Here is a 15,970-nt window from a genome sequence, read left to right on the forward strand (position 1 = left end):
TGACATTTGCTGTCCCAGATGCTGGCACCTATAGGGATGCACAAGTTTGTAGTGTCCATTAGACAGAGGGCAGCCCTTACAAGCATTTTGTGGGAAGAAATTTAGATCATGTCACTGAGAGCTTGCCTTGCAGAAGTGCACAGTGTAGATTTGTTGATTCATACATAGGGGCAGTGACATCACACTTGCCCAGATTTGACCTGCATCAGATGCCATTAAAACCCTGTCCCAAAGACGTGGGAGGAACTTCAGGTGTAACGGGAGTGGGAGGTAAAGCATTGCTCTCAAACAGAGCTACAGTGACATGTCAGGAGAACACATTGAACAATGTTAATTACTTTCATGGCTCATAATGGAAAGGAAATATTTTTGGGAATTTAGGGATTCTGTATGGGAACAGTATAGCTTGAATTTTTTTTACATTTGTTTTTATTGAAAGAGAAAATCTACATGCAAGTACAAAGAAACATGACCCGCCAGCATCAACCAAACAGCAAAGGGAACTCAGTCCCAAGCATGAGCAAACAAAAATAGGCGCATACAAAGCGTACAGTAAGTTCTTTAAGTACCAGTATAGCTGTAATACAGATTGCTTAGAAGAATATACTCTATCAAACCTACAATGCCATAAATTATTATTTTTCTTAAAGTGCAATCTTGAATAGGAAAACTTAGCTTGCCTGCAGCAATAAGGATTAACTTGTTCAAAAAGTGCTTCCAAGTAAAATGTTCCTGGCTGGCTGCCAAGATCTGTTGCAAGATAGATGTATAGATGTGTCAGAGTTAACACATAGGAGAAAGGGGGGTAGGGGCAGTGTGAAAGCTCACTGTTAAGCCGGATACACACTCTACAATTATCAGGCTAAGGGGGATATTCAAATGCTTGAAAAGTCAGTTGGGTGTCTGTTTTTTTCCCTATCTAATAGACAGGAAAAAACAGACACCCAACTGACATTTCAAACATTTGAATTCCCCCCTAATTGGCTGATAGAGCCAATAATTGGAATCTATCCATAGGGGCGCTAGCCGATACACGGCTTCAATTGTTCCTCAAACTGTCAGATCGAGAGACTCTGGATCTGATTTGCTGCACAAGCTAACTCATTCCTGACCTCCCAATCCCATTGGGAAAAAAAAGTACACAGTGAGCAACAAATTAGTCAGTGTGTATGAGTGCACACCAATCCGATCATTGTTCTGTTGGATAAGAGAGTTTATTGGATTGGCAGAATGTATGGCATCGTGTGTACCCAGCTTTACGGTCTGTTTCCACTCTCTTTCTAAAAGATTGGCTGGACTGAAATTCTATATCCCATAGATTGGAGAGATGGTCACAATATGGCGTTCCTGCGGAAAGAAACACCATTTGCGCCATACATCTGCATGGGTACTACAACAACGAACATCTCTTGGCTTATCTCTCAAAACTGCTTCCAGCTCGACCCAAGATGTGCATCTCTCATTCACCCTCATTACCTATTTCCATTCATGGTTACTGGACTATTTTACAGGCTGCACCCACTCTGCGGAATGTCCACCCATGCAATACAAGATCATCCTGTTGCCTCCAAACCTTCAAGCATTCCCTGACAACTCCTCTTCAGACAATCTTATCAAAATTTCAGAGTCAGCCACATAACCTCCATAAACTCTAAACAGCCCTAACACAAAACTTTACATACGTTCTGCTTCCACCCTCACACAACTGACTGACCTCAGGCCAACACTGCTGTGCAATTGCACAAAATAGTCGGCAAGATCCTTTGCATAATTGGCCGGACAAATTTGCATTATGTAGCACTTACACTCATTTACCTCTTACCTCTTTGTCCGATATCCCCCGCCTCATCCTATTACCTTTTATGTTAACAACCGTAAAGCGCAAAGGCATATGATGGTGCTGTATAAATGATGATGATAATAATCATATACCAGTTCTCGTTATTTATGTGGTCTCCAAAGCCAGGCGTGTCAATGACCGTCAGCTTCATCCGCACTCCTTTTTCTTCAATTTCTGAAGGAAACAGGGCAAGAGGATCATAAGAAACACTTAGGACACCAACAAATTGGGATTACTGCTATTATTAATAATACACTGGATTTTAAAGGGAAATTCCAGAGCCAATGCATTTCCTTGGTGTAAAGGAACACCAACCAGTGTTGCCTGGTACTAGAGTACTTGTTCTGCCACACAAGCTCTGAATACATGCCACCATCCCATTTCTCACCATGAGCGACACTTTTAATCTCTATAGTTTTGGGAATTCGCTCTTCAGATGTTGGCTGCACCGATTTCCTGCTGACCTTGGATTTGAAGAGTGTGTTTATTAATGTAGATTTTCCAAGACCACTCTGACCTGAGAGAATGACAGAAATTTGTCTTTCAAGTATCTTTATATATTCACATATAAAATCATGCCAACTACTTTTATTGCTAAAATGTGCTACTAAGAAAGCAATTGCTTGGCAAAACTCACATACTGTAATTACTATCTGCATTCTGGGTCGCGATCCTAAGACTGTTATATGATAGAGCCAAGAGAATTCCCCCCCCCCCCCAAGGGATACAAGACACTAGGGGCACTAGCTTGAGAGCCACGTATGCCATATCAAAAAAAGATAACTGATGAACATGCCTTAGCCCCGGAATGATCATCCCTTTATCTGCATTTTGTTACTGAAAAAAAAAGGGTTTACCACCACTTCTCAATATGTAACAAAAGGCATTCCGTTGAGAAACCAGAAATTTCTCCAGTGCTGGTGCACAAATCAGCCAAGAAACACAGTAAAGCCATATGAGCATAGTGTTACAGTACTTATATTCCTAATGCTGCTTGCAGGTGACGTTCCTAGCATGTTTGGAAATGCACCATACATTCAAAACATCTTGCACTATTTCTCAAATCTTGCGCATGCGCTATATGGCCGCTCAGGAACCATAACACATTGTAATAGCCATAAGTCTAGGCTAATACAGAAGAACAGAGAAACTGTAACACGTCTCAGATTACTCTTTTGCACACATTGCTTTGCAGACACATCCTAAGCGTCATTTTAATATATCTCCCCCTTTGTCACTCCTAAAGGGTAACAAAACAAAAGGAGGGGTGGGGGAAGCTGTTCTTTAGAGAAAAAATAAATACATACAGCCACCAAAGTCAAGTTAGTTCTTCCCTTCTTAGCTCGCTCACATGAACCTATAAGGGTCTATTCAATGCCTGTCGGATCCTCTCCGACAGGTCAGTATTCAATTATCGGCATTTCCGACAGGTTTTGCCCGTTTTCGAAAATGCTGACCTGCCTTGTTTTAAAGAAAAGAATTGCCCGCAAATCCGACAAAACACGTGGATCCATAGCTAATTCGCCGATCCATGCGTTTTCTGACAAGTCGGATTTTTGAAAAAGACAGAAAAACGGCACTATAATTGAATAGGTGGAAACCAAATTCGGAAAGTGCAGATTTTCCGACTTTTAAAAAAAATATCAGACAGTAATTGAATAGAACCCTAAGTGAGCATCGCCAGGTCAGTAGAGTGAATGTAAAATGTGCACTGACCGCTACATTCCTAGCTTGAAGAAACCACAGACTCACAAATGAAGTCAGCACTTTCTATATTGAGATTACATGCTGAAAAGCAGATATTGTGCCATTATCAAAAGACGACATATTGCATATCAGCCGTGGTAACAAAACAATTTTTTATCTTCCAGTGAACTAGCTCCAGAATGCAGCCCCTGACTTTATAAATAATTTTTTTATAGGAAAATATATATATATATATATATATATATATATATATATATATATATATATATATATATATATATATATATATATATATATAGGAAAGAGAGAGAGAGAGAGAGAGAGAGAGAGAGAGAGAGAGAGAGAGAGAGAGAGAGAGAGAGAGAGAGAGAGAGAGAGAAAAAGAGAGAAAAAGAGAGAAAAAGAGAGAAAAAGAGAGAAAGAGTATCAGTACCCACCGACTACCATGATATTCAGCTCGAAACCTTGCTTCATGGCTTTTTTCCTCATTTGTTCTAAAATGGCATCTATCCCCACATATCCGAAATCTGTGGCTGGCTTTTCTCCAACACCACGGGTAGGAATGGCTTGTTTGACCCCTACGTCCCTGATCACGTCTGTCATGTTGGCGGTGTATGGGTGAGTATCCTCAACAACTGCAAAGTTAAGAAAAGGAAACAGAATGTTATTGCTACAGCTGTAAGATATGTACTAACCAAATAATATCCTAAATAACAATTGTACAGCTACTTGAAATCAAGCCACACCGCCTTCTATCATCAGCACATTAATCTGCATGCGTGCCCAAACAAACACACCTACCAGTGAGAGGTAAATGAAGGTCAATAGAACTAGAGACTAGGTTAGTAGTAACAAACTGAGCAAAAATCTGCAAATACATCTAAGTAAATGAAGCTTATAGCAGGACTTATTCACACCCGCAAGTAAATCGTAACTGGATTGAGCTCATGGTATATACTCAGTACATTCAATTTAATCTTATTTGCTTGGCGAGCTACAAAATAAAATGCATCAAGTTCTTGAAAGACAAACTGTTACAATTGCACAGAGCTGTGTAGCACTGGTAATTCAGTTAATTTTTGTTGGTGCATGACCAAAGCAGGCAGTCCATGAAACGGCCTCCCACGGCCACCAGTGGCTAGCAGGAAATAATTTGTGATTGAATGAGCAGCCACCGACACTTTTTGATTCTCTTAATCTCTGGTCAAATAGAGCAGATGCAGCGTAATAAGGTTTTATTTATATTTTTTTTATTTCCCCCATGGATTATTTTTCTTTGTAATAACACCCCTGGTTGGAATACATGTACTACTTCTATTTGCAACATTTAGTTAGGATAATACCATAAAATCAAATATCCACAGAACAAGGGTCCTAGCAGTCTTCAGGTGTAAGTGGGTGAATTCTTTCTTTTTTCCAGGAGGGATTCAGCTTAGTTGGTGTTTTATTTAAATTAAATTAATTATCTATCTATAAACACCAAATAAGCTGTTCATATCCATAACCATTTCAGAAATTTGCACAGCGCTAAACTGCCTTATTTTGTTTATTTTTAATGACTAATGCTTCTCACATTCCTTTCAAACGGACCTAACACATGCACTAGAAACCCCACCGAAATGAATGGTAAATGCATTGTGAATGCCACACATATGAATGCCCAACATACCACATGTGAATGGCATACCAAAGTACAGAATTAAAATGCTTTTTCACTTGCCTATTGAGTTGAATATACAATGCCAGTAAGTGAACAGCATGTGACTGCTGCTAGAGGGACCCACACAAGTGAGAGGAGTCACTGGTAAGGGAGTAGTATGGTATGCCAGCTGTCGGAGTCCCGGCGCACAGCATACCGGCGCCGGAATCCCGACCGCTGGCATACCGACAGCTTGGCGAGCGCAAATGAGCCCCTTGCGGGCTCGCTGCGCTCGCCACGCTGCAGGCACGGTGGCGCGCTACGCGCACCATGCTATCTATTCTCCCTCCAGGGGGGTCATGAACCCCCAAGAGGGAGAAACAGTGTAGGTATGCCGGCTGTCGGGATTCCGGCGCCGGTTTACTGTGCACTGGGACCCTGACGACCAGCAAACTGAAAACCACCCACTGGTAAAGACCACCAGACACAGGCTTGCACATCTGACTAGTGTTCCTTCTAGGATTCAAATAGGGCAGGGCGCCGGACCCAGGGGGCATATTGGCGCGCGCCCGAGACGGGGGCGTGGCCATGCAAACGTCATTTTAGTGGGCGGTACGGCCCACAGACGTTGCTATAGGGGGCGTCTGTGGCCGGCGACGTCACTGTTGGGGGCGTGCGTGCTGGGCTTCCCCCAGCTCTCTCCCATAGCGTAAATGGATGCCGTGCGCATCATCTTTACACGCTGGGAGGGCAGGAAGCGGGCGGCTGTTCTAGCAGGGCGCCGCAGAAGGGGCAGGGTGGATTTTGCCTTAAAAAGAAAAATTCGGGCAGGGCGCGGCGCCCTGCTAAAACAGCCTAGCGTGAACACCATCTGACCACCACCCGCTCTATTCAAAACAGAATACCACTGTACATCTATATTATAATTATAATAAAATAACTGCACAGGGGTATTCTGTACTGAATAGAGCGAGTGGTGATTTTACATATCTATCCTTCAGGGGGAGGTTGATTTAACCATTGTACTTTTCAAACACAGCCTGTAAAATGGCAGTATCCGACAGGTTAGTACTTTATCTTTCACCTAGCTTTGATAAATCTTCCCCTTAGCGACCAGTTGTTACATTATTTTTAGCTCCTAATTATAAACAAGTGTGCACTCCTGCGTGTTTATGTAAAACATTTACTAGAGGCCATTTAAGCTTGTGTATGACCACTCAAGTGTTCTTGTCCCTATATATGGGAAAAGTTACATTCCACAACTGCTTGGCAGCTGCAGTGCACAGACCCTATTGCTACTGTACAGAACACATTGCAAAGATCACTTGCATAGTCCTGATTGCAGTGACAGAAGAAGTGGAGAGAATTAGGAGGCACAGGGGAGATGTGTGAGTGAATGGAGAGTAGTACGAGCCATTACAAGGAAGGGATAGAGAACTTCAGTCATGCAATACAGCTTGGAACATATGAGGAAGGTAGACAACGTGGAATTTGGGAAGGAAACAGGTGCGTAACACTAAAAATAATGATAATTTTATTTATATAGCCATCTTTCTTCAACAGGACCGTGGGTGCAGGGAGTGCAGTTGCTACAGGGCTCGGACTGCCTGCTCTTATTTTTTTCATCAAATACTACAGAGGCCCCCGCCTGCCTACCCTGCTCTCCCCATCCAAAACACACTTGAGAAAGGTCTCCACTACCTGTCTTGCGAGATAGACGGGGTGGTCCGTGTGTGCACAGGACAACCACTTAAGAAGATGAGAAAGGACTCAGGACAGGAGAGACTGAGCAGTGCAGCACTGCAGTATCACTGGGGAAGACTGTACAGGACCTGCATTGTAAGCTGCCTATGCGGCAGCATCATTTACTAAATCACTATAAGTGACAGGAGGTGAAAAGGCCGTGCAACTAGGAGGTGCAATGTTTTACAAATCAGAGAATATGTACAAAGAGCGGAGCTCAAGCCGTTCTGATTTCTCCTAAAGAGAGTGCAGAAAAGAATAGGATTTTGAATACTTACCGGTAAATCCTTTTCTCGTAGTACATACATATTGGGGGAAACTAGTACGATGGGGTATAGACGGGGTCGAAAGGAGCCAGTGCACTTTAAATTTCTTTAACTGGGTGTGTTGGCTCCTCCCCTCTATGCCCCCTCCCACAGGCAGTTATAGGTAAAAATGTGTCGAAGGAGAAAGGACATATATGAGAGAAGGAATACGATAACAAAGGGTGGTGAGATTTACAAACCAGCACACCACAAACATAAAACAATCAACAATGGCTCGTAACAACAACAGCTGAACGGGTAACTATAGAACAAGAACCTGCAGAAAAGTCAACGCACTGAGGCGGCCGAACAATATCCCTTATGGACTACGAGAAAAGTATTTACCGGTAGGTATTAAAATCCTATTTTCTCTTGCATCCATAAGGGATAATGGAGGAAACTAGTACGATGGGGACATCCCAAAGAACGGGCGGGAAAGTGCGGAGACTGCTGCAGCACCGCCTGCCCAAACTGGGTATACTCTTTGGCCAGGGTATCAAACTTGTAGAACGTCACAAAGGTGTTCTTCCCCGACCAGGTAGCAGCTCGGCATAGTTGCAAGGCCAAGACTCCACGGGCAGCCGCCCAGGAAGAGCCCACCGATCTTGCAGTGTGCGCCTTCAGAGACCTAGGACATAGGCCTGTTGGATAGTAAGCCGAATCCAACGAGCAATGGACTGCTTTGAAGCAGGGTAACCCTTCTTCTGCGCATCATAGAGCATGAACAAGGAATCCGTTTTTCTGACCCGAGCCGTGCACTTCACAGAGATCTTCAAAGCATGCACAGCATCCAAAGCCTCCTGAGGAGCAGCAGCGTCAGAGGCACCTCTGGCCTTTGCTCGAAATGTACGAGACCGAAAGGACTGGACAGACGGCCCGGATAGGAGCGTCTCGCCGGCGGGGCCCCAGATGGGAGAAATGTGGATTTCCCAGCCATAACTTTGGAAATCCATGTATCCAGTTCAACCCCAAAAAGACATTCCCCAGAAAAAGGGAGGGATTCCACATTACATTTGGATTCTGCGTCCGCAATCCACTAACGCAACAAGGCCCTGCGCACCGACACTGCCATGGCAGACGTCCGAGCATTAATGTTCCCCATCTCCTTGAGGGAATCACAGAGGACATGGGAAGTGTCCTGAATGTGCTTCAGGACGGTTACCATAGTTACTAAGGGCATATCCTCCGAGAGGCCCCCCTGAATCTGCTCAAAAATGAATAGCATGGGTCATCCAGCAACCCGCAATGACTGGTCTTTGAGAAAGGCCGGCTGAAGTATACAGATTTTAGGGTAGTCTCAATCTTCCGATCCCCTGGATCCTTCAGGGTAAAGGAGCCTGGGGCAGGCAGCACCGCCTTCCTTAGACAGGCGAGAGACTGAGACATCCACCCTCTAGGGGGTTTTGCCCAACATTTTCTACTTTCAGGAGCAAATTGGAAAGTGCGCAAAAACTTTTTGGACACTTGGAATTTTTTGTATGGATTTTTCCAGGCCTGCTTGAATAAGTCATCTAACTCTGGAGAATCAGGGAAAGTGACATTGGGCTTGTTTTGGACAAAGAAAAACGACTGCTGTGACGAAGCATCCTCTAGAGCAGGGCTGGCCAAACCAGTCCTCGAGATCTACCAACAGTACACATTTTCCAGACCACCTAGCTGGTGCACAGGTGTAATCATTACTAATTAAGATGTGCTGCATTCATTCCTAACTGACAATTCTACAGATCTCCAGGAGGCCTGGAAAACATGAACTGTTGGTAGATCTCGAGGACCGGTTTGGCCAGCCCTGCTCTAGAGGGATCATTAACATACCTTATAGCCAAAATGAGGGGTTCAATACCCTGAGCAGCATCAAAATTCCCACTACCGGGATCCAGGTAATCCCCATCATCTTGTATATCATCATCTGTATCAGATAGCAGAGCAGGGAAACCAAGCTTCTGTGGACCTGCATGAGAGAGGGGGGCTGAACATCAGCCCTAGCAGCAAAATCTGCAACAGCTTGTTGTAGTAGCCAAGTCTTAAGCACATTAGCAGTGAGCTGGGAAGACATATCTGACATCATAGCCTTAAGAGACCTTAAACAGCGGGGCTCCGTACCCTCTCCCCCAGCCCCTTCACTGATTTGTGAAGATTGGCTGCATTGTTCACAGGAAACAGAATCAGTAGATAATGGAGAGAATCTGGTGTGACACACTGTAACATAGACAGTTATAACGCAAGCCTGCTCTACTGTATGTGAGAGGAGACACAGAAGAGAGGACACCAACACACCCTAAGCTGCACAGCCCCAGTGAGGCTGTCAGCTTTCTAAAACACAGTAAACACTAACAATTTTTGTCCTACAGAGGATCAGGATAGTGTACACTAGCGGCTCTCCCCCTTTGCTACATCCTGTACCAGTTTTCCAGCGTGTCTTGTGAGGCAGGAAGCGCTGTGTGTGCTGTTGATGGCTGCAGTAAGCAGAGGAAGGCGCCAAAACGCCTCAGGTCCAGCTCTGCGTTAACTCCGTCCCCTCTAATGGCACCGGAGCTATAATGAATATTTATACTGGCAAAGTCTCCTATATAGCTTAAAACATCACAAGTGCTAGTCAAGCCCTTTTGTGCCAGTTCTACACGGGGGATCTTAGCGGGACCCCCCCAGGAGGGTCCAGTATGCCACGCCAGTGGTCAGCCGCACTTTGAAATGGGGTGCCCCCCTAGCGGGACCCCCGGTTTGTACTCACCACAATGTCACCTTCAGGCAACGTTAGGGGTGTGCGGCGTGCTGCGGCAGCATAGGCGTAGAGGTCCTGCAGGGGGGAAGCAGCTCTGCACCTCAAAAGGCCGGTAACCACCCCCCCTAACTCCCACGGCGCAGGTATGCGGTTGCCCAGACAGCATACAGAAAATAATACGTTTAAAAGAAAATTGAAGAAAACTCTGGAGCTGCAGAGATGTGCATCCTTTCCTGAGGGCACTTTTTTCTAAACCGCCTGTGGGAGTGAGCATAGAGGGGAGGAGCTAGCACACCCAGTTGAAGAAATTTAAAGTGCACTGGCTCCTTTGGACCCCGTCTATACCCCATCGTACTAGTTTCCCCCAATATCCCTTACGGATGCTTGAGAAATATAATATTTTTTTACTTCAAAGAAATTTCTCAGTAGGCAGAGAAATACCATTAAACAATAAAATCTGGTACTCCGGCCTGCTCCAGAATGGGTTAAACTATACATTAACTTAAGTGCTAGATGAGGGCAGTTAAAAAGGGAAGAAAGCACAGGAAATAGCTATTCAACTACGCACATGATCTGACATGGTTTCAAACAAAACAAAAAAAAAACCAAAGAAAAAAAACAAAAAAACTTTCAGGCATAAATGAACACACACACACACACACACACACACACACACACACACACACACACACACTAGTACAGAGTATGACACCAGCACCCAACAGCATAGACCCAAGAAGGTCCACATTGACATGATACCACGGAGGCAAGCAAAATGTTGCACTTCAGCTGCCTTGGAACTACACATCCCAGCATGCAATGCCAATTTTGCTGTTAGGGCATGCAGGGTTATGTAGTTTCACCGCAGCTGGAGTATTGCCTGCCCCTGCAATAGCAGTTGCTACATAGGTGTCAGCTTCATATTCATGCTGCAACAATCCCGTTCCACCACATCAAGAAGTTGCTTTATAGGTTTGATATCTGCTGTCTGTGGAGTACACAGAATGCCCCGTCATGTCCTTGGATCCATCCTTAGAGGATCGGTGCTTTTTACATGGTGCATTATCCTGTTGGAAGCAGCCATTAGAAGAGGTGTGTGGCCATAAAAGGATTCTCAATTTACATCAGGGGGCCTAAAGTGTGCCAAAAAAACATTTCCACACCATAACACCGCCACCAGCAGGAGAGGACACCATATACTACATGTGTACAGTATATACAATATTGGTTCAGGTCACAAAATGTCTGCTCGCACCTAGGCAAATGGACATTAAACAATTACAGAAATGTGTGCAAGCGAGTCATTTACAAGTTTATACTTTGAACTGTCTGAGAGCAATGTTGCCAACAGTATCAGCTGCTATAATGCCTCAAGTATCACAACATTCTTCCAATGTAGTTTCCCATAAAATCCCTAAATCCCCTCCCTATCCTGTATAATGGTGATGATTGGCATCGCCATAGTAACACACTGATGGCTGCTGCCAATGTGCTTTTGGGTGAGAAGTATTTGCCCAAACTTGCAGGAACCATTACTCACTGCTGCATGACCTCTACCCCAGTGTACTTTAACTATTTCAGACACTGATGTCTGCAGCATACTCTAGCAATATGACCACTATCCGGAAAAGCAGTCCTTTATCAATACAATGTTTCCTGTAACTTTAATAATCACAGACTTCACAAAACCTCTAGTCAAGAGACTGCAGTCATCTAGTATCACAAACCCTTTTATATGCCAGTCAGTCTAGTTGTGACATACAGCCTATGGGAGTCTTAATAGGGTACAGGTAAGGAATACACAAGATAAAATTATCTGTTACATGTAAGGGCTTTTCAGTCTTCCTTTTTAGTAATATCCATTTGTAAACACCCCCATTGCTTTGAAGAAGGTCTCTTCCCATGGTTTACACAATTCTGTAGGACTCTGGGGACATATACATCATCAAGGTCTGCAAATTAGAAACCATTCATCCTACCGCACATAGATTATAAAAACTGGCCAACAGAGGTTCCAAGATAAATGAACCGTGGTAGTGCTAGTGTAATCCCTGGGTAATCCAGGGTAGGGACCTCCAAAGGTCTAATGTGGGAGATGGTGGTAGGCGAATATATAAAAGGTGAAAAACTGCTCTAAAACAAACATTTTCAAGAATATAAAGAAAGTTCCCAAACTTTTCAGTAACTAGCAATTAGAAACGCAATGCAATTTTGAGGAAAGTAATTATTCAATGCTATCATGAGTTACTATAGTTAGAAAAAGGATAGCCAAGGGCAGTGATGGCTAACCTTAACACTCCAGCTGTTGTTGAACTACACATCCCAGCATGCCCTGCATCAGTTTTAGCAAGGCCAAATAGCAACACTGTAGCAGGGCATGCTGGGATGTGTAGTTCAACAACAACTGAAGTGTAAAGGTTAGCCATTACTGGCCTAGGGACACAGTAGAATTATGAACAGAGTAAGTTTAAATTATGCAAAATTTTAGCTTGAATCATCTATTAACATTTTCTATAGCATGATGTCATTTTTGTAACAGAGAAACAACTTGTGCTGTTGCCATTCCTATAAAGGGGCTGGGAACGAAATCCCAGCAATCGGCAACATGATCCCGATGGCCAAAATTCAGACACACCTCAGTATTTTTACCCTACCCCTATCCCACCCCTCCTGCAGCCTAACCCTAATTCTCCCCAAGCCCCGCAGCCTAACCCTAATCCTCCCCCTAGAGCAGGCCTGGCCAACTTGTGGCTCTCCAGCTGTTGTGAATATAAAAGTACCACCATGCCTTACCACAGTTTTGCTATTAAGTATTGCTAAAACTGTGGCAGGGCATGCTGGGATGTGTAGTTTTTCAACAGCTGGAGAGCCACAGGTTGGCCAAGCCTGCCCTAGAGTCTAACCATAACCCATAGTCTTACCTCGGGATATGCCAGGATTCTGACTGTCAGGATACAAACTGACGGTATTTTAACAGCATCCTCCTGTTCAGAGTTCCTGTCAACTCCACATATTGATAGCAGCCATTGTGTGGGCTGTACTAATAATCATAGGAGCGCAAATCATGAAGAATAAATGACATAATGGTGGTAATTAATGTATCACTACAGCATCAGCTACTAATTGGTCATTAAAGTGAAAGGTTACCAGCGAAAGATATGCAAATTATTTTACTATGGAATGAGTAAACCAGTTATATCCATGACATGTCATTATATTTCCTGCCAATGACATTTAAGCGTTCTGATGTTTTAGAACTGGATGAGAAGTATTATTTCATGACATTCATACAATGACAGATAAATCACTATAATCAACAATATGGAAATGAAACCTATTAAATAGCAGTCATAATAAAGGCACAAGGCAGGGACGGCCAAATACTGGTCTCTATAACAAATAAAACTGTGCCCAGAACAGCCCTTTCTTTCCAACCCCAAACCTCGCCCAGGCCTCCAGCAATCAAACTCCTCTTTTAAACTAGAGCACACAGTCGTATAAATCACTATGGTATTCAAAGATCGCATTAATACATGTACTGTACAGGAATCTCTAATGCCTTGCATTGCCCTGGCATGCCTCAAGTTACACGAGTCTGATCATTGGGCAGAACTATTTTTTAAAACAATCAGATACTTATGGTAGACCGCAGCCAGGGCACACCTGCTACTAGCCTATGTCCCTACTTTGACTTATTGTTTTTGTCAACCAGAAATTAACACTGAATATTATATGAGCAACCTACTTCTGTATTGAACATCTTATGTGCAAAGTACATCAGAACGCAGCAGAAGTGCAGTGCCATCTTTCCCATATGGTCTGCATCAGCACTGTAACTAGGGGTGTGCAAGTTGTGCTGCCGCACAGAGTGCAAGGCTCTCTGGGGCAGAAAAGGAGCCACCCACAGTCCCTGCGTCTGGCTAGCAGGGTGCCAGTCAGTATCGCTGCGGCATTGCTGTCCAGACAGTCCTTTAGACACTCCTGACAGGCACCCTGTGCAGACCTACAGAGCATTCTCAGAACTAGGGAAGCCAATCCCGGGCCATTTTTTTCAATCCCGGGTATCGGGATTGAAAAATGGAATCCCGGGATTGGCTTTTACCTAGGTGGCCGCCCCCTCGCCCCACCCCGCTCACTTGCGCTGGGGGTGGAAAACCATGTGCCGCGGGAAAAATGCCACACCGCAGGGATTTTCACAATTTCCCACTGTCAATTAAATTCCCTCGCTAGTGTTCATTTTAGCACCCTGCATCCAATCAGTGAGTGCATATATTAAATTTTTAAGGGCAAAATCTTAGGTGTTATGTATTGCTACAGCTACTGTAGCAATATATCACATGTGACATTTTGCCCTTAAAAATTAAAATATGCCCTCCTCACTGATTAGGTGCGGGGTGCTAGAATGTATACTAATAAGTTGTTTTTAAAACACATAGTTCTGCACGCTTTTTAAAAATGTAGCTAGTTTTTCCCCCTAATAATTTGTATTCAATTAAAGCCAATAAACATCAAGCTTTAGGTTGAATACATTTTCCTTATTAACCTTCCCATGACACCCGCACACTGAAGATTTTCCTCTGGTTCATGTCATGAATATCTATACAGGTTGAGTATCCCATATCCAAATATTCCGAAATACGGAATATTCCAAAATACGGACTTTTTTGAGTGAGATACTGAAATCTTTGTTTTCTGTGGCTCAATGTACTCAAACTTTGTTTAATACACAAAGTTATTAAAAATATTGTATTAAATGACCTTCAGGCTGTGTGTATAAGGTGTATATGAAACATAAATGAATTGTGTTAATGTACACACACTTTGTTTAATGCACAAAGTTATTAAAAATATTGTCTAACATTACCTTCAGGCTGTGTGTATAAAGTGTATATGAAACATAAATGCATTCTGTGCTTAGACTTAGGTCCCATCGCCATGATATCTCATTATGGTGTATAATTATTCCAAAATACGGAAAAATCCGATATCCAAAATACCTCTGGTCCCAAGCATTTTGGATAAGGGATACTCAACCTGTATATACACAAGACCTACAGGAAAAAGATATGTCTGACCTCCCTAATAAGGCAGTACATTTTGTGAGAGAAAACCACAGAAGAGGCTGGAAGACCACATAGATTAGAGTTAAAAAAACAAAACAAAAAAACAAAAAACAAAAAAGGGCAATGCTAGAATGGAAGCAGGTGACTTGTCAAAAAGCCAGCAAGAAATGGCTCTGTCACCACTACCTGTTTTTATAAACCACACGCAGACTGTATACTAATCCACCACTCTTGTCCTTGCCGCTCTACTAAAGCCAACAGACAAATCAGATGTTAGAGGCACCCTGTTTATATATGCGAGAGAAAAAAATAAAAAAATAAAAATGAATATATGTACTACATAAACTATGCTCTATATTCTACACTGTCGCAAGCATAGTATGCACGAATACCTACCTCCTGGGACAGCTCTTCCGATAAAAGTTGTCCCTTGCGAAGAGGACTTCACAGACTGTCCCATTGCGCACACGCGTCCATCAGCCTGTCCAATCGTCGGGGGATGGAGGGGGATCCTTCAGAAGTGCTTACACTTCTAGAGACAATACCATCTATATATATTTATTTTTCCAGATCTTGCAGAAGATCTGCACAGCGAATTGCCCCTCCCCATGTAGGCGGCGACAGCCCCATAGAATTCTATGAGGACTGCTGCTACACAGCGGGTCTGCAGCGAATATAACGGATATGTGCTGCAGACCCTTTTTAATACATATGGGTATACATACAGTATGTATTACAGTTTTCAGAGGTTTATCAACACAATTAAACTTTGATACATCACACCGAAAGAGACTGGATGTCTACATTCAGAGGGAGTGGTTTCCCTGGTACTGGGCTGGCATAGTCCCATTTTATAGCATGCAATTTACAGTGCTGTATTATAGAGCCACAATGTTAATGAATTCATAATATGACAAATAACTCACAAAAGGAAAAAAACAGTTCTAACATAAA

General features: G+C 43.4%; 1 protein-coding gene across 4 annotated transcripts in view; it reads right to left on the bottom strand.

Moving 5' to 3' along the window:
* SEPTIN9 (septin 9) overlaps positions 1 to 15,970 on the bottom strand; it is a 442,263-nt gene that overhangs the window by 50,791 nt on the left and 375,502 nt on the right. For all 4 annotated transcript variants that reach the window (XM_063960451.1, XM_063960454.1, XM_063960455.1 and 1 more), the window contains 3 exons: positions 3,985 to 4,182; positions 2,229 to 2,357; positions 1,933 to 2,014 (listed from right to left, as the gene is read on the bottom strand). In XM_063960451.1, coding sequence (XP_063816521.1) covers positions 1,933 to 2,014; positions 2,229 to 2,357; positions 3,985 to 4,182 — 409 coding nt within the window. The remainder of the gene's footprint in view (positions 1 to 1,932; positions 2,015 to 2,228; positions 2,358 to 3,984; positions 4,183 to 15,970) is intronic.

The sequence above is a fragment of the Pseudophryne corroboree genome, chromosome 3 (assembly GCF_028390025.1).
Source record: "Pseudophryne corroboree isolate aPseCor3 chromosome 3, aPseCor3.hap2, whole genome shotgun sequence".
Lineage (NCBI taxonomy): Eukaryota > Metazoa > Chordata > Amphibia > Anura > Myobatrachidae > Pseudophryne > Pseudophryne corroboree.